This window comes from Corvus cornix, chromosome 1A (assembly GCF_000738735.6).
Source record: "Corvus cornix cornix isolate S_Up_H32 chromosome 1A, ASM73873v5, whole genome shotgun sequence".
In the NCBI taxonomy this organism is placed as follows: Eukaryota; Metazoa; Chordata; class Aves; order Passeriformes; family Corvidae; genus Corvus; species Corvus cornix.
The window spans coordinates 35,601,441-35,624,330 of NC_047057.1; the positions used below are offsets into that span (position 1 = coordinate 35,601,441).

A 22,890-nucleotide genomic window follows, 5' to 3' on the forward strand; every position below is an offset into this window, starting at 1 on the left:
ACCTGCTACAGCGTGTGTAACTCAACATTGAGCACACTTCCTCAGGGTATGTCTTGACAAAGATTACTTACATACATAGTAAAATAAAATGGTCTAACTTGCTACAATACCTTTCTAAAACAACTTTTAAGTGTTTGCTCACAGTCTTGATGCTGCTACTATGAATGCATGAGCTACCTATGAAACTTTATCACTTGCTGAAATAAAATCCAACAAGCCAAAGTCCAACTGTTTTAATGCAACAGTGTATCTCTCTGCTAGGAGTTATTTATGGACACTGTATACTGCACTTAGACTTTACTTCAGAAGCTATAAAAGATGGGATAGACTGATTCAGACAAGGACATGCAAATCCAGATGTGTAGTACTTGGAGATGAGTCTAACTAGCTGCAAAGATTGGGAGAGATGGCTTCATCTGGTTAGCAGTGATCTTGCATGTGATTCCAAAATGGGGGTATCCAGTGCCCAGATGAACTGTATGGGATGGTCTCTTGAAGCAGTCAAGTGTATTACCTTGATTATATTACATGCTTTCTTCAGTGTTCACACATTGTGGACAGGTATTTTTGTATCCTACCATGTTGAAAATTGCCTACAGTTCTTAAACAACTTAGTAATTAAATTTCTACTTTAGTTTCCAAACCAGATGAAAAAAGCTTTGCAGAAAGGCATGAAGTCATGGAAAGTGGTTAGATCTCAAATGGAGTTATCCAAAAATGTTGGATGCTGTCAGGAAAAAAAGAGTTTAAATGCTGGTGAGGAATCTCCATAAGCTGAAAGTAGTTAAGTGATATGAACATAAGAATAAGAGTTGGAGCCAGCCATGTCTTATTTTTCTGCTTTTAGTGGAATGAAAAGGAGAAGTAGGAAAAAAAAGGAATGTTGGAAAAACTGAGGGTGCTGGTATTAGGCTGCTGAGTGAGGTGCCGAGTTAACCTTCCCTTTGAGTTGTTAGTGAATCTCAGCAATAGCAATACCTTATTCAGGACTTCTAAGATCACTTCTTGGGTTGTTCTTCTGTGAAATACCATTTTTGCTTCATTAAAGAGAATGCAACTAACTTTGAGCAGGCTTTCAGGCACAATACTAACCTACTTAAAACTTTCTATTAGAATATGCTAATTTATTAACTACTTACATTTCACTGACTTTGTTAATCTTAGTCTGCATCAAATCCTAGGATCTTTTTTCTTGAGAAGTCAGGGAGTAGATCATGCTATGAGGATAACTTTTACTGCAGTTGTGTCAAGGAGTTGCAGACAATGACCAAGATCCTTGGCACTCCTTGCTGTGCAAACTCATCAAGGTCCCAAAACTAGCTCTTAATTGTGCTGGGCAGTTGCTCCTGCTACTCTTTGGAGGACTCTGCTCAACATCAGGATTTTCTTTCCATGTAGGCAAGCCTGTACATATCAATGATATAGCTGTCTAATAAATTTTGGCTTTTTCTATCAAATAACAATGTATACTCTTTGCTCCTGCATTTTTTTTTGGAGCTGTCATTCGCCCCTCTGTTGAGCAGAATGAAATTGAGATGATTTTGAGAGTTGTGGAGAATCTGGAATGTTTCATGTCTTGAGATGGCTTGAAAAGTGAGAGTCTATGAAAATGTCACCATTATGACAAAGTATTACTCTGTCCAAGATAACAGAAAATAGTATGGCTCAGAGAAATTTTTACTGTAATATGGTTAAAATGATAAATTGCTCTACTTCCAAAATGAAAACTTATTTCAAGAGGATCTCTCTAGTCTTAATTTTTTTTAACACTTAGGTTTGCTTAACTTGGCTAAAGCCTTAAATTGATTGCCATGTTCTACAGCTGTAAACTAAAGTTTGATTGTTGGGAGGAACAACATACTTGTTCATATTCCACTGGGCAGTTTAGATCTTAGATTGTGTTTATTCAATACCATGATGCTGAAAGATAGATTAAAACAACTATTTTTTCAGTCTATTTCCACTGCTTTGTGAACTCAGGCAAGTAAGATGGACCTGATGCAGCTGCGGGGTCACTGTGAAAAGAGGCATTCTCTTTCTCTTCCTTCTCGGCTGCATTGATCCTTGTTGCTAAATTACTGCTACAAGAAGCTTTGGGTGCTGTGCAAGAAAGGAAGTGCACATTCTCCCCTTGCTTCTCTAGCTCTTCTAGACAGTAGTAGGCACTACAGCAGTAATACCTGGTTCCTCTCAGTTTGATAACATTTTTTTCCTCAAGAGGATCTTTTCTTACATCTTGACAAATAATTTTTTTTTTCAGTGTATCTAGTCTCACTGATCCCTTCAAGGGGTTTTGATTTTTTGTTGCAGGTTGCCCAAAAGATGTTCAATTTGAAAGCATGACAAGGAAGGATGATGAGTAGCAGTTTTACAGCAGTCTTCCCTAACAATTAGCCATATCCCATCTCCAAAACAGTGAAGAGAGAATATTGAAAGTTTAATGGTGAGTCCTTGCTACCTCTGTATCTGACTCCTGATTCTTGGATATTGGAAGTGACTTGTAAGAAATCTCAGTTGAGAGGATTGGAGAGAGCAAGGACTACTTCCACATCTGTTGCAGGTAGTTGGTATTCTGTGACAGATCCAAACTCGTGTTTTTGAACTGTTGAAGCTTAAATTTCAGGCCCTTTTTCAAGTTAACCATCGCTCCATTCTGAAAAGTCATCAAATTGGGGCTTGCAGTGGAAGAGCACAAGCAGTTTCTTTTTCAGAACAGGAAACTTAAAATTGCCTAATCAGGCTTGTTTTAGTAGAAAAAGAAAAGCATGTGATACCTAAATCTTTAAGTGTTGTCAGTTCTATTTGATCATACAGGCATTATAATGATTGTCTTACTGGATTTTTCTCATCAGATAAGCTCATTGAGCTTATCAGTCTTACTCAGATAGAAAGAAAACATTAGCAGGGAAAATCCAATGCTGAAAAAGATGCAGCATTTTTAATGTCAGGTAACTTAACATCGTCAGATCTTGTAGGAATAGGTCTATTTGGCATTTGTGGATAAAAGAAATTTTGTAAAAACATTTAAAAATATCTGGCATAATATCTGTTATGTTAACTTTCCCAGTGCATTTCTGCAGCTGGAGTTCTTAAATACATCTTAATACATTTTATATACCAGTGCATTTACAGGAAAATAGTCCTGTGATAAATTAATGCCAAATGGTCAATCCACTATAAAAACAAGGGGGTTTTTTATCATGACTGCTGGTTTATCAATGCCTAATATTAAAAGTGAAAATGCATGGAAATGGATCAATGGGGGGGGAAAAAAGGTGTACTGAAAATCAATACAGAAAGAAAACATTGTCGCTTCTTAAATATACAGAGTGTTACAGAATTTGGAACTTGATGACAGTCTGTAATAAAGTGGCCCTGAAAGTTACTGGAAATTGGGAGCAGTGACTGAGACCACAGGTTTTTTTTATGTTACACATATAATATTTCTAAACCCACCTGAGTATGATGTTTCAAAAGATGGCTTTAAGATGTCAAAGCAGGCTCACTGAGGTTGCTGTAAATTATGCTAGCATATACCCCAGAGACTGTAGTGTGATCATATCCCCAGTAAAATATAGCTTTGATTCCCACCACTGGTCTTTGGCATCTCAGAACAGAGCAAGTTGCTGTTGAACCACATTTGTGTTTAACAGCAGCCTCAGGGATGCTGCCTGTATGCAGCAAAACAAAGTCAAACATGGAGCCAGGGCTAAGGTGGGAATTTTCCACCAACTATGTGTCTGTAACCTGCTGCTGTCCTGTCTCCACCATGAGTGCTTGTTCATGCTTCCCTAGAGAAAACTGCTGGTTGGCTGATGCTGTGGGTTTGAACTGGGGGGACATTGTGAATGAAAACAGCAAGCAACAGGAAAAGCACAGCAAGATGAGAGCAATTTGCATATTTCTGCTTTGGCTCTCCTTAGCCCTTTCACTTGCAGTTCTAGAAAGTCAGCAACTCTATCCTACTATCTTCTTGTCACAGAAATCACTGAATGGGTCAGGTTGGCAGGGACCACAGTGGGTTATCTGGTCCAGCCTCTCTGCTCAAGCAGGGTCATCCTAGAGCACATTACACGGAATTGTTCAGGCAGTGCTTGAGTATCTCCAGTAAGGGACACTCCACAACCTCTCTTAAAAAATGTGTATTTTCTAGTTAGTGAGATTTATTTTTTTTTTTGTTCAAGAAACTAAAATCCAGAGCTTTTTATAGTAAATGTAGTTCCTTCCCAGATTGTCTTTCCAAAATCTGTCAGTATTTCATTAAAGGAGCTATATTAAGTGGTGAAAAGCAAGTGTACTGCTTGTAGTTAACACCCTGCAATCAGAGCTCTGTGGTGAATATTTCAAATAGCAAGAGGCAGCAGAGTATCTGATACACCTGTGAAGTCCATCTACTCTCCCACTGTTTTGTGACATAGAGTAATTGCAAAACAATCCTCAACTGTAAGATGTGCCCATCCTGAAGTCGGATTGAGGCTTAAAATTACTCCAATCAGTTGCCTCCAAGGAATCCTTTCAGTATGTTAATACTGCAGTGCTTAGCACCATGTACACCTATTCTTTTTCAGAGACTTGGGGATTTCAGCCTGTATGGGAAATACAGTGATCTCTGAAGTGTGTTATGGTGGCAAAATAAGATCAGGAAGTAAACAGTGACTGCCCTCACCCTAAAACAATTATTCTGTTAGTTTTCTGCCCTTTCCAGGAAATGTTGTTTTTTGCTATTATGATATATATGTAGAAGTCATAGGGTCACAATCATTTGTGTTTCCCTTTGCATTCCTAGCTCTGGCAATACTCTTGTGCCAATCGGCAAACAACAGATCAGTTTCTGTTTAGTCATCACTCTCGGATAGCTTCCAGCTACCCTCTGTGGAGGCTGATGCAATCACGAATTTATCCTTGCATGACAAATGTGGAGTATTCATGTTAGTATCTGCTCTGCTTCTCTTATATTTGAAAACCTCACAATTTTATGCCCCACTGAGAGAAAAAAGCTATTGTAAAGTGATGGTCAGTTACATGAACCATAATGTTTTCTTATGTGACAGCTCCTGTATGTTTTGGGTTGATTCATGTTCTGGAATTGTATTGATACACAGATTTAAAAAAAATCAAATTCACAAACATTAACTCAGTGCTGTGCTTAAGGATATACAAAATATGTCAGTGCAAGTGCTTCAAGAAATCTCATCATCCTGCCTTCGTGTCCATGCCCTCACACTCTTAATACAAATAAATGCTGCTGGTGGATGGCATTTCCTTCCTTTTAATTTTGGTCTATGTATACTTTGTCCCCGTTCTTGTCTAACCTTGTGGCAGAAGGCAGCTAAGCTTGGAACAGTACTCTATCTGCATGCTCTACTTGTGCATGTTAGTGGTTCTTTAATGTTTCCTTTGAAAAACAGCTTAGAAAGGTTGTCATATCTTCATCTCCCAATTTCTGCTTTGAGGTAGAAACAATTGGTGAGTAGAGAAGATCCTAAGTAGTTCCAGAGGCTACATTTTTACTGGTAAATAAATTAGGCCAGGGTGCATAAGGAGCTCTGGCCTTGAGAGCAGATGGCACAGTGCAGCTTTAATCCAGGTGCTTTAGTCCTCTTCTGCCCTTTAAATCATATTTACATGCTGCCTGCTTGGAGTGGCTGTGCTGTTCCCAACTGTGTCTCTAGGAATTAGTCTGAGAAACCTTAAATGGTACGGTCCATAATTATATAAAAGAGCAAACTAATGACAAAATGAAAAGGCTGACTGTAGGTCAGTACCCCAGGCGCTTTCTTGGTTGACTTGTCAGGCCAGGGCCTGATCTCTTTCCTGCTCTCCTAATTGTGGAGTAGGATGGGAGGATTTATTTTTAAATCTTTTCCTCTTGCATGGGGAAAATAAGAGCATTTCACAGCTAAATCCTCATCTATTTCCTTTATTGTCTACAATACAGTTCATGCTGGGGACTGGTACCTCTTGAAATATGAGGAACTTGAAAAGCCTAGTCTGCAGTTATCTCCTGGGTGTCTTGTGCACCCAGAGTCTAGGAGAGCGCCCCATTTACTATCTGCCTGTGGTCTGTGACAAACTGGAGTAGCCTAGAAAAATTGTGGGTTGCATCTGTCAAAGCAAGGCTTGGAATATATCCATTTCCTGTGAGGAGAAGTAAAGATCAAAGGGAAAGATATTTTTGGCACTGTTTTTCTTTGTTCCTCTGCTGTGGGGTTGTTTGTACAAATTAAGCCTGTGATGGAAGGACTTGACTGAATCTGCGCTTGTCTTGTGTGGGCCAGGTTTTCGTGTGGTTGAACATGTGGCCAGCTGACACTTCTGAATACAGGAAAGTATCTTGGAACTCTGCTGAAATAGCTGTGTGAACAACAACAATAGCAGCTGCTGCAGCTTTTGGCACAGCAGTAATAGCTATGCTTGCAGCTGTGACAGCAACAGAAGCCACAGGAAAGCCAGGAACACTCTAGCTGCATGCTCAGTGCTGGCTGGTGTGCTGTGACTACCTTTTATTCCTTACTAGAGCAGATGGTTAATTAAAATCCAATGAAGAGTGAGCCCCCAGGCTAAAGATACCCTCCTCCTTGGATTCCCATCTGTGTAGTGTGTGAAAGGTTGGACTTTAGCATAGAGCTACAGACTGTCCCATTGTTTTCTTAAGGGGCTTATGGAGAAGGGAGAGGAACCTGCTAGCATTATGTCACAAAACATCAAGTTCCAGAGGCTATCATTCAGGTTTGTAAAGTGCAATAATGTAATGCACCAATAATATAGGCTGGGAAGCAGCTTTGCACAAAGGTATCTGAGTGTCAACAACAGTGCACAAGTCAGTGATGAGCCCGAAAAGAAAGCCATCCTGGGCTGCGTGAGGAAGAGCACTGCCAGCAGGCTGAGGGGTGATGATACTTCTCAGCCCTGGTGAGAGACTCCTGGAATGCTGGGTCTAGTGCTGGATTCGCTGGTAAAATGGAGACACTGACATCTTGGAGTGAGACCTGTGAAGGGCTATCAAAGGCAATTAGGAGACTGGACCATCTGTCATACAAAGATACACTGACAGATGTGAGATTGTTCTGTCTCTAGAAGGCTCAGAGGATCTTTTCAATGTCTAAAAGTAGATTATGAGAGGGAGTAAAGGAGGCATACCTGGTCTCTTTAGTGATATTCAATGAAAGAACATGACAAAATGGATCCAAACTGAAATACAATAAATTCCATTTAGGCATAAGAAAAACCTTTGGCGTTCCAAAAGTAACCAAACACTGATGAAACAGCTTGACTGAGGAGGTTGTGGTGTATATATTCTTGAAGATTCTCAAACCTCAAACTTTACAAAGCCCTGAGCAATCATTTGTGATCTGCTCCTGGCAGGAGGGTTGGGCTAGATGATCTCTAAAGTTTCCTGCCAACTTCAATCTTTGATAGTGCAACCTGATAACAAAGAGTAATTTTGCTCCTTATCTTGAGTAACAATATACACATAATTTGCTAGAGAACAAGGGATAAGGCCCAAGACGGATGTCTAAAAGATTGGATAAGTAGCTAGAAGACGGTCATATATATCTCATGGAGTAAATTGGTCTGTGGGACTGAGAGTTCTCTGAAACATACTGGCCTTCTTAACACCAAGGTAAGTGGCAACTGGCATGCTGAGAGCAGCACAGTAGGACAAGAGCCCCAAGATGAGTTCTGTGGGACCAGCTAATCATTCATCAAAGTAACTTAGAGCAGAGGCTCCTTTCCTATGCTTGCTGGAAGAGGAAGGGAGCTGCACTGAGCACATGTCTCTCAAAGAAAAGTATCAATGTTAAGCCTGAGAAGTTTCAAGCTTGACTTCAAGGAACTATGAAAGACATACCTGGGAAACAAAAAGAACAAGCCTGGTTGTTGTGTGAGAATTTTCATTTAATGAGATTAATTTGAAACTCAGGGATGCAATTCACGGGACTGATACCTGCGTTTGGGAGTAATGAGTGGTTCCCAAGGACTGGGGTGCTCCTAAGGTCAGATAAACAAATGTACTCAGTTTTAATGCTTCAAATAGATGACAAGTTGAAGACTTGCCACACATATTCTGGGACTGCGTATTCCAGTGATGTGTTCCAGCAAAATTTATTAAGTTTGGAAAATTAAGAGTTAACTGATGTCCAACAGTAATACAAATGGGATTTATCTTTTAATTCTTTATTTACTTGACAGCTCCATGAAGGTCAGCTTGAGGAAAAAGCCTTCCACACCACTTGTGTGAAAATTTTACAAGTAATAGGCAAAATCTAGCACTGAGCTGACTTGATAGAAGCAGGACCTATGGCAGTGAGTGAGAGTGGGCAATAATTGTCCTCAAAATGAGTAATGGCATTTTATCTTGGGCCCTGTAGAAGGGTGGGAGTGGGTAGATGAACAGGAGGAGTTAGATGAGAGGGTTAAAATTATATAGGCTGGATAAATGACAAAAACATTCTGCAGAAGTCTGGACATATCAAAATGGTATCAGTTACTGTCAGCAAACAGAATGTTACAAGAAAAGATATTTAGCTGTATGGATAGATGGGGAAAGCTATGATTTGGTGCTGTTGTATTAGAAAATGTCAGCAAGGGAGCTAGGTAAAACATGAAAGCCAGAGTCCAGAGAGTTCTCTAAGACTAAGGCATCAAGCAAGCTGTGGGCCTTGGAGACAGATGGGTATTGATATTGAAGAGAGAAAGATGAGTGCCAAGAGAATCTGGAGGAAAGTAAAACCATCTTGTCTGTTAGCTGTCTGCAGATGATAAAAAGAGATTTTAATTTGGATCAGAATTAATGGCTGTAGTAGAAATATGGCAGTGAGTCATGAGATAAATATGTATTTGTGGACACAATTTCCTACAACGAAACAGAGGCTTTGATTCAATATGCTAATGATCAAGTCCAAGAGACAGGGGAACTAGAAGATGGCAATCATACTAATAAAGAGAGCAGACTTCAAGGAGTGCATTGTAGATTGTGGCTTGGCTAACAAAGCTGAGATGTGAATCTCAAATTTGAGCTTCTCCTAGGGAAGAAACCTTGACACAGCAGTTTCATTGAAGGGCCAGAATGAGGGGATGCCATGGAACTAATCAGAAGAAGTCTCCAGTGTTCACTGCAAATTTCAGGGAGGTTAGAGATGAAAAGTGCAGAGGGGAATAAGATAACAGATGGGTGTGTAACTAATGTATGATTATATTGCAAAGAGAAAGAAATAAAGGAAAAGGGTAGCAAAAGGAAAAGATGAAAATGAACACATGGGAGACAAAATGAGATGAAACCTATGTGGATGTGGAAGATGGCTAAAACAATTGCATGCCTCAAAGCAATTAATTTATGGTGACGCATTTTTAATATGTGGCCTTCTCCCTTGTATTCACCATAACACTAAGTTGTGCTCTTATTAAATTTAAAGAAAAGGACCACCAAAGCTGAGGTGTCCATTTTTGCTACACTGATGCAGCTTTCCAGACCTAGATATTACTACAAGAACTTGTGGTCTGTGTTTTTATTTCATTTTCTCATCTTTATGCATGTTTACATACAGAGAGTCACACAACAGGCTTTCCCAACTTTGAAGCAGATTAGTATTTGTCTTGAAATTGCAAATCTGGTTTTCCATGGCAAGTACCATGTGGATATTAATCTAACCAAATGCGTTCTTAATTCGAGAGGTCAGAAGGGAATTATAATGCCACTTTATGACAGAAATTAAAGCCCCCAGCCAACCAAAACCTATCGCAAACCCCAACAAATTACCTTTGCTCTTTCAGAGTAGCAAATCACTTCCCTGCAAGTATCTCATTTGTCTATTTCAAATAAATGGTATTTAGGGATATACTACTTGCTCAAAATATTTTGATTGTTGGAATATAACCAATGTCTTAAAAACCATCTTTATTTATGGCTCTCAGCAGCATCAAATGTTGCAGACATTAAGTGAAAGCCAATTTTTTTTAAAGTAATACCCCACATTATATACTTTTCCAGATAAAGAAGTCCAATCAAAATCCGTTGATGTCTGCAGAATTCCTTCAGACTTTATAAATCTGTACACATATGAAAGCCGAATATTTGCTAATATGGATGAGATTGTAATTAAGATTTACCTTTGTCCCATGATGTGTTGAATGCATTATGTGTTGAAAGCCATCATCTTGAAAGTGGTGTATTTTTCACTAACATTAAAGATCCGGTATATGAGTAGTGGGGCAGCTTAGTAGTGCCTGTGGGTACCGTGATACTGAGATCTTACAGCACCTGCCAGTACCTACAGGGGGCCTGCAAGAGAGCTGGAGAGGGACTTTTTAGAGGGGCATCGAATGATAAGACAAGGGGGAATGGCTTCAAACAGGCAGAGGGTAGGTTTAGAACAGATGTTAGAGAGAAATTCTTTCCTGTGTGGGTGGTGAGGCACTGGAACCGGTTGCAAAGACAAGTCCTGGGTGTCCATCCTTGGCAGTGTCCAAGGATGGGTGGGGCTTTGAACAACCTGGTCCAGTGGAAGGTGTCCCTGCCCATGGCAGAGGGATTGGAACTAGATGATCTTTAAGGCCCCTTCCAGCCCAAACTATTCTGTGTTTCTATGACTGGATAACAGTGGAAAGAGAAAGAAAATAACTCGAGAGAGTATGATGTGTGTTATATATCAACTATATAACATTGCTCGAACTATAACTGCAACCTCAAGGAGCTCAGAAAAAGCTTTAAGGGTGAATGGGAAAAAACCAAAAAACAAAAAAACCCCAGAAGAACAACAATCCCCTTTCCTCCTCGCCGCCGTAAGCGCACGCTGTCGTGGAGCGGTCACCGCTGCTCTGGCCGCTGCGGGGCCCGCGGCTGGACACCCGCCATCCTCCTGGAGGGCTGCATGCGTGCCAGGGATTCAAAATGAGCGACGGGACCACGGGGACCGCGCGCAGGCTTTGGAAGAGAACACTGCGTCCCAGCCTTTGCTGCCCGTCCCGGGGTGCCGCCCTCCGGCCTCGGCCCCGCCGCCCCCACGCCTCCTCTCCGCTCCTCGCCCCTGCGCGGGCGCAGCCCCTCCGCGCCCCGCCCCGCGCAGTGCGCGTGCGCGCCCGCGGCTGTGACGCCGTTGTTGTGCCGCGGCGGGGAAGCACGTGAGGAGTGCGACGTCACCATAAACACTCGTGGGCAACATGGCGGCGCCGCCGAGCGGCAAGGTAACGGGGGCGGGCGACGGCGGGGGCCGCCTTCTCCCCCCTTCTCCCCCCCGCGGGACGCGCCGTGTCCGGCGCTGGGCCGCCTCGGCTGGCGGGGGTTGCGGAAGGGGGGGTCGGGCCGCTCTATTGCCGGGCGGGTGCCTTTTCCCCCCGCCGTGCGGGGGTCGCCTCACGGGCCGCCCCTCCGGGCATGGGCCGTCCCGGCCTCGGGCGGGCCGGGCGCTGGCAGCGGCCGCGGGCCTTCTGCGCCGGAGGGGGCCTCGGCCGGCGGGTGGGACTCGGGCCCTTCCCGCACCTGCCGCCCGGGCAGCGCCCCGCGCCGCCGCGGCAGCTCGGCTCCGGCCCCGGGCTAGCAGGAGGCCGCTCTCCGCCGGGGGCGGGCAGCCCCGTGGCCGCGCTGGCTCTCAGCCTGAGGTAGAGGAACGACGCTTGTCCCGTCTACGTGGCCGCGTGTCCAGAGGTGCTCATGGGCCGTAGTGGTCTTTCCCCCGGCCTGTGCCCTGGCAGTGTGCGGGAACCTGCCCCAGGCGTGGGTACAAAGCCTTGTCAGTCCGATAATTTGGTAATATAGAAATTTTTGTACGCCGCGGATCCTTGCCGAGTGTTCCGGAACGAAACAGTGTTGCTTGACAGGGACTGAGCTCGCAGGAGGGGGAGGGACAGGCAACACCCACTGCTTCCCTCCGCCCCCGCCAACAGTTACGAGTTGTGCCCGTATTGTTTTATTGTAGAAATATTTTTATTTCATGACTCTGTCTTCTGAAAGAGTTGCTTTGCAGTGTCGTGTTGTCGAGCACCTGGATGCTTTATTTAGGATGTAAAATCTCAGTGTCCGATTGTATGTAGTAGCCACGGTGAGTGTGTGATAGTCTGCGGTTTCACTTTTCCAGCATAGGGCAGAAGATGATTGTTTCAGCTCATGCTGATCTCGGCATAAGAGAACACACGTGATTAGCTACGTCTGCGCTTCTCCGAGGGTGCTGAGGAGTGCACTTAGCTATAGCATGAAAATTCCGTAAAGATCTTGCTTTGTGCCACCTTACCATACCCATGTCAACCACAATTGTTGGAGCAGGCAATTTGTACAGCTCGAGTTTTTGCAGTTTCAGTTTTATGTTCTTTACTGCTGTTAGGTGTGTAAATATAAAGATTGCCATACTGTCCTCTCAGCTGTTTCTATCTATGCACATCCAGTTTTTATGTACACAGAGAAGTTTCTCTTCTGGTTTTATCCATTTTAATATCAATTCAGAAGTTTATTGGATGAAGGGAAATATTTTAATTTTTAGATAAATATTTAATATTTTAATTTTTCAGGTTATTTTTTGTTTTCCACTTCAGTTTTTATCAGGATCTTCTTCAGGATGTTTCTCGTGAAAGCAGCTGTATTATGATGGTTTATATGAGATGCTAAAACGATTGTAGATTAGTTGTTTGTAAATTTGCTATGTATTCATTGTTCCTTTCAAAGATGCCTGTTTGCCTGAGATTAAATCTCTAAGATGTTGCAAAACCGTTTCGATTATGCACATCCACAATACTAATGCAACATCTTAATGCAACTTCTAATTCAGTCACATTCTTTGCCATGTCTTTTTTAATACAGAGAAAAAAGCTGTGTTTTCTCAAACTTCATGAAGTGGCTGGGCTGGGCTGGTTTAACACTTCACTGTTCTCAGGAGCAGTTCCATCCTTCTCTGTATTTCCCCACCTGTGCATTGAACTATTGCTTTCTTGGATACTGTACTCATCTGATCTGTCAGTGAGTAGATCTGGCAAGCTTAAATAATACGTACAGCTGTGCTTACTTTTGTCTGGGTTCATTTTCTGTTGTGGGCACATTGGACCACAAATTGTTCCTTTGAGTGGCAGCAGGATTTTGGAAGGGCTCACAAACTAATGAAATTTCACTCCAGGTGGAATAAATGCAGTGTAGGTTGGTACAGACCCAGCATTCTCACTTCAGGCCTTTTGCAGTTCAGTGTCTTTAAAAGCTGTGGGTGTCCTAAGTTAACTGCAGTGTTGTAATGAGGTGTTTCAGGTGGTAGCTTTCTGAAAGAGTAGTAGGCATTGTTTTGTGGGGTGCTTTAGTCTCACATGGCAGATCTTATCACATGAAAGTGATGTATTTTAATGTATGTGCTCTTTTCTGCAAAATACTACACAGAGTGTTTCCCATGGAATGCACGTGGTAGTATGTTAAGCAGCTGGGATAACCTGCATTGTTTCAGCTTTCACAAAATCTTGTTTTAGCAAACCATATAAGGTTGTGGTTTCTATTACATTTTTACCCTGTTTGCCTTTCTCTTCTCTATTGCAGGATTTTTTTTCTTTGTTTTGTTTTTGGTTTTTTTTTGGTGTGGATTTTTTTGGTTTGTTTTTTCTTTTTAATTTTATTTCTCAGACATTTTTAATATCAGTGGATTCAGAATTCAGCTATTTCATGTAGTCTCTGGTTTCTGCTCCATACATTAATGGAATATGAGTTATAAATTTGGTTACCTCACATACTACTTTACTTGGACTTTTGTCCTGTTATTTTTTTCTTGCTTGAACCTCTCAGGAGGTTCTTATCAGTGTTTTTCTCTATATGGATGGTTAACTTGGTTCAGGAAAAGTTAATGCAGTTGAATTCTGGAGTCGTGACTCATTCTTTATTAATGACCATCTGCCCTAGAACAGAGTGAGCTTCAGTTTTTTGCCCTTTCTTAGAGTTGCCAGTTTTTTCTGGAAGTAACTTGGTAATAAGGTCTCTTGTTTTCAGAGCTTTTTACTTGATGCAAACAGGTATATTTATATATTATACGTATATTATACTTTATGAAAACAGGTATATTTTCTCTCTTTTTGTTTCTTAGCAAATGGCAATTTGTTTACTGTATTTCGGAGAACCAACTCTGGATTCACCCTTATACCAGAAAACCATGTTAGAAAATGAGCTAAAACGTTGTGTATGGGGAGAAGTACAAACTTCAATTTCAGTCTGTCAGTATACAGGTGATTATTGCAGCAGGTCTAAAGACAGTAACAATATTTTTTTAATGTTCTTGGAGTTCAGAGTATCTTTAGCACTTGGGTTGTTACATCTTTCTCAAGTTACCAATTGACACATGGGCTGTCAGATAAGTTATTTTTCACTTGCCTGTGCTCTTGCTCTTGGAGTTAAAGTTTCAGGGTGTTAACTGGCCAAACATCTGAGCTTTACCTCTAAGCTCAGATGTCTGGCCAGTTCAGTAACTAGAAGAGTTCAAGGAGCACTGTAGCTATTAGAAACAGTAGTGGTGTTAGTGCTGTATTGTTTGGGGAGGGAATTTGTGTTTGCAGTGGAAGTTTTGGTTTGGTTTTTTTTTTCTTTTTTTCTTGTAGCTAGGAACTAGCCGAGGGATTTTAAATATGGTGTGTTAAGATTAGCTTTGCATCCTTCAGGTAGTTTGTTGGCACTGATACAGTGAATTATTTTAGGTGTATATCTATTCTGTGGGATAGGCAATGTCTTGCTCCACCTTCTACTAGTTAAACTTGAGTGCACAGAGGCTCCTGTACTGGGCATTGTTGTGCCATTTTATTAAGCATTTGATTTAAAATATCTGTTACAACTTTTTCAGGCTTTATAATTTACTGTGAACACAATCAGAATTCTTTTTTATTATATTGCACTTAATGGATTTTCTTTGTGAGCAGAAGATGATCTCTCTTGAATTTGCTTAAGGTTTCATTATGCCTGAATGTAAAGCAGTTCAGTGATAATTCTGAAATTTCTGTATTTTCTTTCTATTTTCTATTTGTTCAGGATTTCTCTTTGCAGAAGTGGTCACAATAGGACCAGCTACTACCTCAAGCTCTTGCTTTCAGTTCCCTGAATAGACTTGTATCTTCTCTGATATCCCACTATTGTTGCATAAGTAGCAGAAATACCTTGTGGTTCAAGAAATCTTCAGAGCACAAGGCAGAGCATGACAAATGTACTGTTGTCAAGTAGGAAAATTTTCTTATGATACGTACTTCCCGGGTTTGAGAGCTTTCTCATATTTGTCACAACATGAACAGTATTTGTGGGATTCTGCCCCTCTCTACCCAACCCCTGCTTAGAAATTTGGTGTTTTTAAGACTTTAAGACTAGCAGACTGTGAAATTTTACTTTATTGGGGAAAAAGTTGAGCCATAGTCTCAGCAAACAAAGGCATACAGGGTTCAACAAGGCCAAGTGCAAAGTCCCTGGGGCAAGCCCAAGCTCAAATACAGGCTGGGTGGAGAATGGATTGAGATGAGCTCAGGGGAGAAAAACTGGAGGGTGTTTGTGGGTGAAAAGCTCAGTATGACTCAAATGTTCACCTGCAGCCCAGAAATCCAGCTGTGTCTTGGGCCACATCAAAAGCAGCATGGTCAGCAGCTCAAGGGAGATGATTTTGCCCCTCTACTGTGCCCTCATAAGACACCACATGGAGTACTGTGTCCATCTCTGAAGTGCCCACCATAAGCAGGACATAGACGTAATGGAGCAAAGAGGGCTATGAAGATGGTCAGAGAGCTGGAGCACCTCTTCTGTGAAGGAAGGCTGAGAGAGTTGGGGTGTTTCAGTCTGGAGAAGAGAAGGCTCCAGGGACACCTTAGAGCACCTTTCAGTACCTAAAGGGGGCTTATGAGAGAGCTGGAGAGGGATTTTTCCCAGAGGTATGTAGTGATAGGATAAGGGGGAATGGCCTTCAGCTGAAGCAGAAGTGTAGGTTTAGATTGGATATCAGGAAGAAGTTCTTTGCTCTGAGTGTGGTGAGACACCAAAACAGATTGCCCAGAGGGGTTGTCTACTCCCTGTCCCTGGAGGTGTTCAAGACCAGGCTGGATAGGGCTGTGAGTAACCTGGTATAGTGGAATGTTCCCTGCCTATGGCAGGGGGCTTGCAGCTAGATGATCTCTAAGGTCCTTTCCAACCCAAACCATTCTATGATTCGTATTTTATTAAAATTCGAATGCCAGAAATTGTAGCATATCTTCTGCTCCGCAGAAGATCATGCTGGTCAAGTGATGTTAGCTTGATGCTTTGTGGAGCACTCAAATGTACTGGCACCTGGTTGTTGGAAACAGACTCTTGATGCAGTAGGTACTTCCACATGGCCAGTGACATTTTAGCAGTGGATATGTGAATAAGCTTTGGGCAAACATCAGCTGTTCCAAAGAGGAAGATGGAAATTCAAGCAGTATAATGTAGACTTTTATATTGAATTATATTTCTTTTTACTGAATGTGTAGTTCTAAACTAAGATGCTTTCTTTTGTGGGTGTAAGGTCACTTAGGCCAACCGTTATCTAAATTGAATTAATTTTATTGGTCTATAACTGTTTCCTTACAGTATTGCATCCTTTGTTCTGTTTCCTTTCCATCAGAATCTGAAATAAGGTGCTGCACAGCTACTATATCTGTTGCTAATGTTTGTGGACAGAGCCATTTTTCCTTAATTAGAAGTCTGCAGAGCAGACTTTTTTACTCAGTCCCTTTCTTATGAACATGCCTGCTTGCTGCTTCAGCTGTTGAATTCTTGGTGAGGTCCTTTACCTGATTCTCTAGCATGAGGCAAAAAATGAAGTAACTGCTACTGAAAAGCTGTTAATATCAGTATTTACACAGTGCCATAGTTACTTACTGACTCCAGAGCAGTGGCCAATTCACTATGTAAGTGCTTCAAGCTGTGTCTGTTATGAGATGCTGGATGGCATCTTGGCAGAGCGGTGCTGGCCTCAAGCTGTACTCTCTGGCAGAACAGGGGAGTGAGTGGAACACACTCTCCAAGAACACAGGGTGAGAGTATGAAGTGTCTGAAACATGGAACAAACTAGCTGGGAGAGTTGCTGTGCTTCTCCTTTCTCTCAAGTGTTCTGTGTTTGGCAGGTTGTTGGTATGTGACAGACCTAGGAATAGGAGTTAGAAGATACGAACAATCAGCGCACATGGTGACAGCTAATACTTAGGTGCTCAGCACAGGCAGGGTGGAAAATACATGGGTGAGGATGGCAGGACCATCCTGTTCTGTGGTAGCCCCAGATCTTAGCTCTCCTTTTATTTCTTGTCTATACTTCATTGTCTTAGGGTGCAATGTTATCATCTTTCACTAGCTGGTAGCACAGGGCTGTAAATTGCTATCAAATGGCAAGCATTAAATCAAAAGGCTTTGCTTGTATTCTGGCATATATTGTAGTTGTTGGTTTGGCATGCTAAAGGCCTTCTGCTCATACATGTCTTTGACAATAAAAAGCTACAAACATTGCCTGTTGACTGCTCACTGTAAGCACTGCAATAGAAGTACGGAGATACGTGTTGTCCATGCTGTGTCCTTGTGGTATTAAGAATGATACAATTTATTTCTCAGAAGATGTTACTGGGGCAATGGTGGGACTTCAGAAACCTATTTTTTTTTTTGCTGTACGCAGACTATAAATACTTAAAGAGTTTTCCAGAACCTTAACTAGCATATGCCATGACATGTAAACTGAGCCTATATCCTGCTGCTTCCGTCTGTTTTTTATAGTAGGTGGGTAGACAGCTATTGCTTTGTGCAGCTTTCCTGAATTTTCTGCTGTGGTTCTCTGTTTTTACAGACCCTCAGTCAGCATAGGAGTTGGAATAGCTGTTGTCTCTGTGTGGTGCAGTGCTTTCAATGACTGATCAGAATGAATTGTGAATTTGCCTTTGACCTCTGTAGCACCCATGGAAAAAAAGAAACAGGTCAAGGTGGCTCAGTAGCATTTGGAAACTTGAGTCAATTTTCAGCTTTTGGTGGGATTCTGAGACAGGCAGTGGGTCTAGTTTTCATTCAATTGAACTGGACAAATAAATGTGCTGTGAATTGGGCTTGCAGGCTGCCAGCATGGACTTCTTGACAAGCAGAAAAGACTTATGAGCATAAGCTTCTTGGGTACATCTTATTTCAAACTTGAAACTTTAGGATTATTAAAAAGTAATATTTAAATCATACAAACTTTTTTCCTACTGTCTCCATCATTTTCTTAGGGAAAAAAGTTGCCAACTGAATGCTTTTACAGTCTTACGTTGCCTTAAGTAATGCTTACGATTTGAAGTATTCTAGGAACTTAAGGATACCACGGATGGATAAATCTGTTCTGCACAGAACTAGCTTTAAGCTAGTAAAATGTCTGAAAATCTTTCAGTAATTCCAATGTACAGCCACAAGATATAATTAAAATTTATTTGAAATCAAGTAATTTTCAAAGTTTTTCATCTCCTGTCACATTACATCTTCATTTGCTTTGGTTGCATTGGTGTGCGCTTTCGATAAACACTTCTTTTTTCATTTGTGTTTTTGTTGTGGAACCAGCAGAGTCTGGCTTTCATGTAGGTAATAACATCTAAACCTGCAAAATACACATCTCTGTGGACAGTTCAGTAGATGTTTGCAAAGGGGTACAGAAGAAAGCAGAACAATCACTGTTTAAATCAGTAGTGAGGCCTGTCATTGCTGGAGAGCTGTTTTGGCCTCGAGCATCTGAGCAACATACATGGCTTTTTTTCCCTGAGGCTCTGTTTCAGGGACCACTGGATAGACTGTGCAGGGCACAGAATTCTTATTAGCTGGATGGGTGGAAGGGCTGTAGTACTGGGGTGAGGGATACTTTTGGGATTGTATTAAAATCCTAGGGACGTGTCAACTTATCTAGTGACCTGTGGTGTGCACTTATTAACATTAACTTGTCGTTTTTCATGATGGGCTTACTGATTTTTTGTAGACTTAGGGGAGGAGTGATGACTCTTACCATATGAGAAGAAAACGAAAGATTGAGCTTGACTCTACCTACTTCTCGCCTTTGTAAAGGAGCCCATGATGAATATGTTAAATAGTGAATAGTATAAAACCACGGTGAGCCAGTAGTGTGTTTTCCTGTCTTGTAATACAAAAAGCATAATGGACTAACTGAACAGATGATATTCTTTAAAACTCTTGGAATTCTTTCACACAGTGGGTAAGGAGGCCTTCCTAGTTCACTAAAGGCAAAAGGTTATCAAGATTTAAAGGAGATTGGGTCGCTTTCCTATGCTGAGGGTATTGACAGGTAATACTATTGAGGCAGACTTGGGTTGGGTTTGGAGGGATTATAGTTACTTCAACTGCTACTAAGAAAGGTATGTACCAGGATCTCACTACATAGATTTTGCATGCAGATCTTACACAAGTCCTTGGTATTTTACTGATGCTTCTGGTCATCCTCCAACATTTGCTGCCTTTTTGCATGTTCTGCTGTAACCTACTGCTTAGGCAAGAGGCAGTGTATGATGCCATTGCTTAGTTTTGAAATCTGTTTTCTTGAATGCTTAAGAGGTCCAAATGTGCTGGCTGACCAGGCATTTCCCTGAGTGTTGGGCTGCAGAGGCACTGAGCAAAAGCTTTGCAGGCCAGCCACATGGTGTGTGAGATTGAGCTACACAGTGTAGTAGCAGTCATCTACTGATGGGTGGGCTTTTCTTCAAATCTCACTATTGGTATACTGTCTTTCAATTTGATACTTTCCTTAGTACTAACTACTTGTCCATGTAATTTGGCATTACTTTTTGTCTTTGAATTGACTTTGAATAGCTTGCCAGTGTTGCAGTACCAGAAAACAAAAATCTGTAACAAGCTGCATTTTACTATAAGGTGCTATAAAAATACTTAATAGCATTTTTGAATTTTCAGCTTGCTAAGACCACTGTGTGAAGTATAGCCACCCAACGTAGCTAATTTCTAGGTGCTGCCACTATAGAATTACATTTCAAAACTCAGTTTGTTCAAATGCAGTTATGGAGTTACCTTACAAAGTACTGCTGAATAGAGCGGCTCAGTATTTTGAAGAATTCAAGATGGCAACTTCCAGATTGTTTTGCAGAGGGATTAACTGTGGAAAAACATCTAGATATTCTTTTGTATGATCAGTGTTATCTCTTTTTTCAAATTAGTTGCATTATTGTGTCTTCTAGACCCTAGTTAACAGTTGGAAAAAATAAATAGATCATGCTTTTTATTGGAAAAGAAAAATCCCAGCAGCTTGGCCTTCCGGCCTTTCAAACTTGGAGAAGATTTTCTCTTGAATAACAGTATAATGGGAATAAGGTGCTTTGTGACAAGTCCTCTGCTTTACAAACGCCTTCTGAACTTCTGAGCATGTTCTTTGTTTTTATCATCCGTTTTGGTGGAGCATGGCACAGGGAGCTGAAGCTGTTACAAGGAGCAGTGTAGGATTTTTCAGTTGCATGATAACTGTGGCATTGGGAACACATTTTCTTTTCCCATGAAAGGAAACATTTGTCCTTCTGAGAGATTAATGGACAGAAAATAATAAGAACAGTTATTAGACGGCTTACTTTCTAGACTGAGAAGGTATACTTTATGATACTAACATTTTTGGCAGAAGTGCACTTCTACCAGTATAACTCTGATACAAATAGATTTTTTTTTTCTAGAGCAGTTGTCCCAGTAGTTGATAACTGGTTTATATTTCTGAATAGTTTTTGTGATAGATCAGGTCCAAAAGCTAGAAGGTAAAATTTAAATTAATTTCAAGGTTGCCATATTTGAACAGAGACTAAATTTGAAAACAGATAGTTGGTAGAAATAGAGGGAGGATCTTTTGGATAGAAAAGAGAAATAAACTGTAGTAGAGAACAGGAAAGGAGACTTCCAATATTTGAAAGGTAATAATGTTAATAGTCCTTCAAGAGGGAGATGTACTAGGTGACCTTTAAAGATTTCTTCCAAGTGATATTTCTGTGTTTAAACAGGACACTCCTGAAATTTCTTGCTTGTGTAAAAGACAGAGAAATTGAAGTAAAACTAAAGCAGAAAGGATGAGTTAAGTGAATTTTATTGCTCTTTTTTTTTTCTTTGCCACATTTTCTCATCTGGCTAGTTAAGCTTACACACCTAACCTTTTGGTTTACTGGCCTGACTGCAAATGTAATGATTGTAAAAAGCTGACAAATGAGAAAAATAGATACTGGTATTTTAGAACTAAAGAAATACAATATCTGTCTCTGATTAGTTAAAAATTGCCAGGCTTTGCCTTTAAAAATATGTTTCTTAAGGCAGTGTTCACAGCTTGGTGTGAAAATGAAAATAGTTCTGAAACAATTACTGTTACTATTTGATTTATTTCACTTCCACAAAATCTAAGGGACTTTTCACTCTTAGAGCTGTGTAAAATAGAACCCATTTACATTATTTATAGAGCTTTTAAGAGTATGTGTATGTAACTTTGAAAAGCCTGCTGAATTTTGACAGCCAAGGGTTCTCTGATTTTATTTTATTTTTTTATAAGAGCATGATCACAATACTGTGAAGAGTTTTGCAAATGCTTAAATGCAAAAGTTATGTGGGCCGTGTGCACTCCTACAAGCCTTTCTTATCCAACTGTTACATATTCTACCTTTCAGATTGAATCTTTGCCACTGACCCTGAATGTAGAATTAGGCATATAATTTCAGGGTGCAGTTTTTTATTTCTCTAGAGTTCATCTTTTTACACTATTTGGTCCATTTTTAATTTAAATTAGTATAATTTCAACATGCCTAATGGCAAGTGGCAGAAAGGCAGACTATATAAAAAAGCCTTTTAATGTTTTAAAAGCTGTGTAGGACTTCCATTGAGCCTGTGCCTGTTGATTTAAAAGATACTAGGTATTGAATGCATTTTGTTGTGGTGTTCTGACAAAGTAGTATTAGTCAGTATGTTACTTAGAGGGTAAGTTTGACAAGTTCCATTTTCTATTGTTTCTTGATTTAAGTAAGTGGAAGATTCAGATCTTGGACTCTTCATAACAAAACGCCTAACAAGATAGAGGTGTTTATTTCAACTTCTATAGGCGAGTCAAAATGATAGTGAGTACCATAGGGAGATAAACAACTCTAATGATTTTAAAACCTTGTTTTTTTTAATTTCATTACTCATTTTCTTATAGGTTGTATATGAGCAAGAAGGAGTTTTCATTCACTCCTCCTGTGGAAAAAATGATGACCAGGACAGCTTAATAGCAGGAATACTGCGTGTCATAGAAAAGGTATTTGCATAATACAGTTACAGAAACTTTGTATATTTGTTGGCAAAGCACATAACAAGTTTGGCAAATCTTAAATGCCTTTTTTAAGTGCAGGATTTTGTAAATGAACAAGCATCACATTGTGTTTGACATTGTCCTCATCATTTACATGTATCTGTAAGTTGTACCATAATCACACCATGACTATATATGGCAATAGGTACTTTGCTGTGTAGTGTTGAATTTTTTGTGATTTGTATTATAGGAAAATGAAGTAGTAGTAGACTGGAGACCACTGGATGAGACTTTGGACACTTCCAATATCCTCTGTGCTGGAAAGGTTTGTTTGTTAGTTATCAGTGTTCTTCATTATATTTCCCCAGAGATTTTATTTTGTGTTAACTAATGTGTAGGTGATCTCATAACTGGAAGCAAAACTTATTTGTCATTGGTATTAATAGCTATATGTAGGAATCGTATTTGCAGACTGCAGCCCAGTTCAGGTTATTAGGATACATGCGTAGGTTGACTGTATTTAGTTTTTACTTGGTTCACAAATAAAATAGTAGGGGTCTAACTATGAATAGTAAAGACCAAATGGAGTGTAAGTATATCACAGTCACCAGTCCTTCTGCATCTACTGTGTTGTAGTTTGGTGATTCACTCTTCATAGTTAGATACAAAAGTGAGA

General features: G+C 40.6%; 1 protein-coding gene across 1 annotated transcript in view; it reads left to right on the top strand.

Annotated features, from left to right (window-relative positions):
- Positions 1 to 11,079: 11,079 nt before the first annotated feature.
- The window catches only part of TBC1D15 (TBC1 domain family member 15), a 35,150-nt gene continuing 23,339 nt past the window's right edge, over positions 11,080 to 22,890 (top strand). The window contains exons 1-3 of the mRNA XM_039570881.1: positions 11,080 to 11,184; positions 22,122 to 22,220; positions 22,465 to 22,539. Of these exons, the coding sequence (XP_039426815.1) occupies positions 11,161 to 11,184; positions 22,122 to 22,220; positions 22,465 to 22,539 (198 nt within the window). The 5' untranslated portion in view covers positions 11,080 to 11,160. The remainder of the gene's footprint in view (positions 11,185 to 22,121; positions 22,221 to 22,464; positions 22,540 to 22,890) is intronic.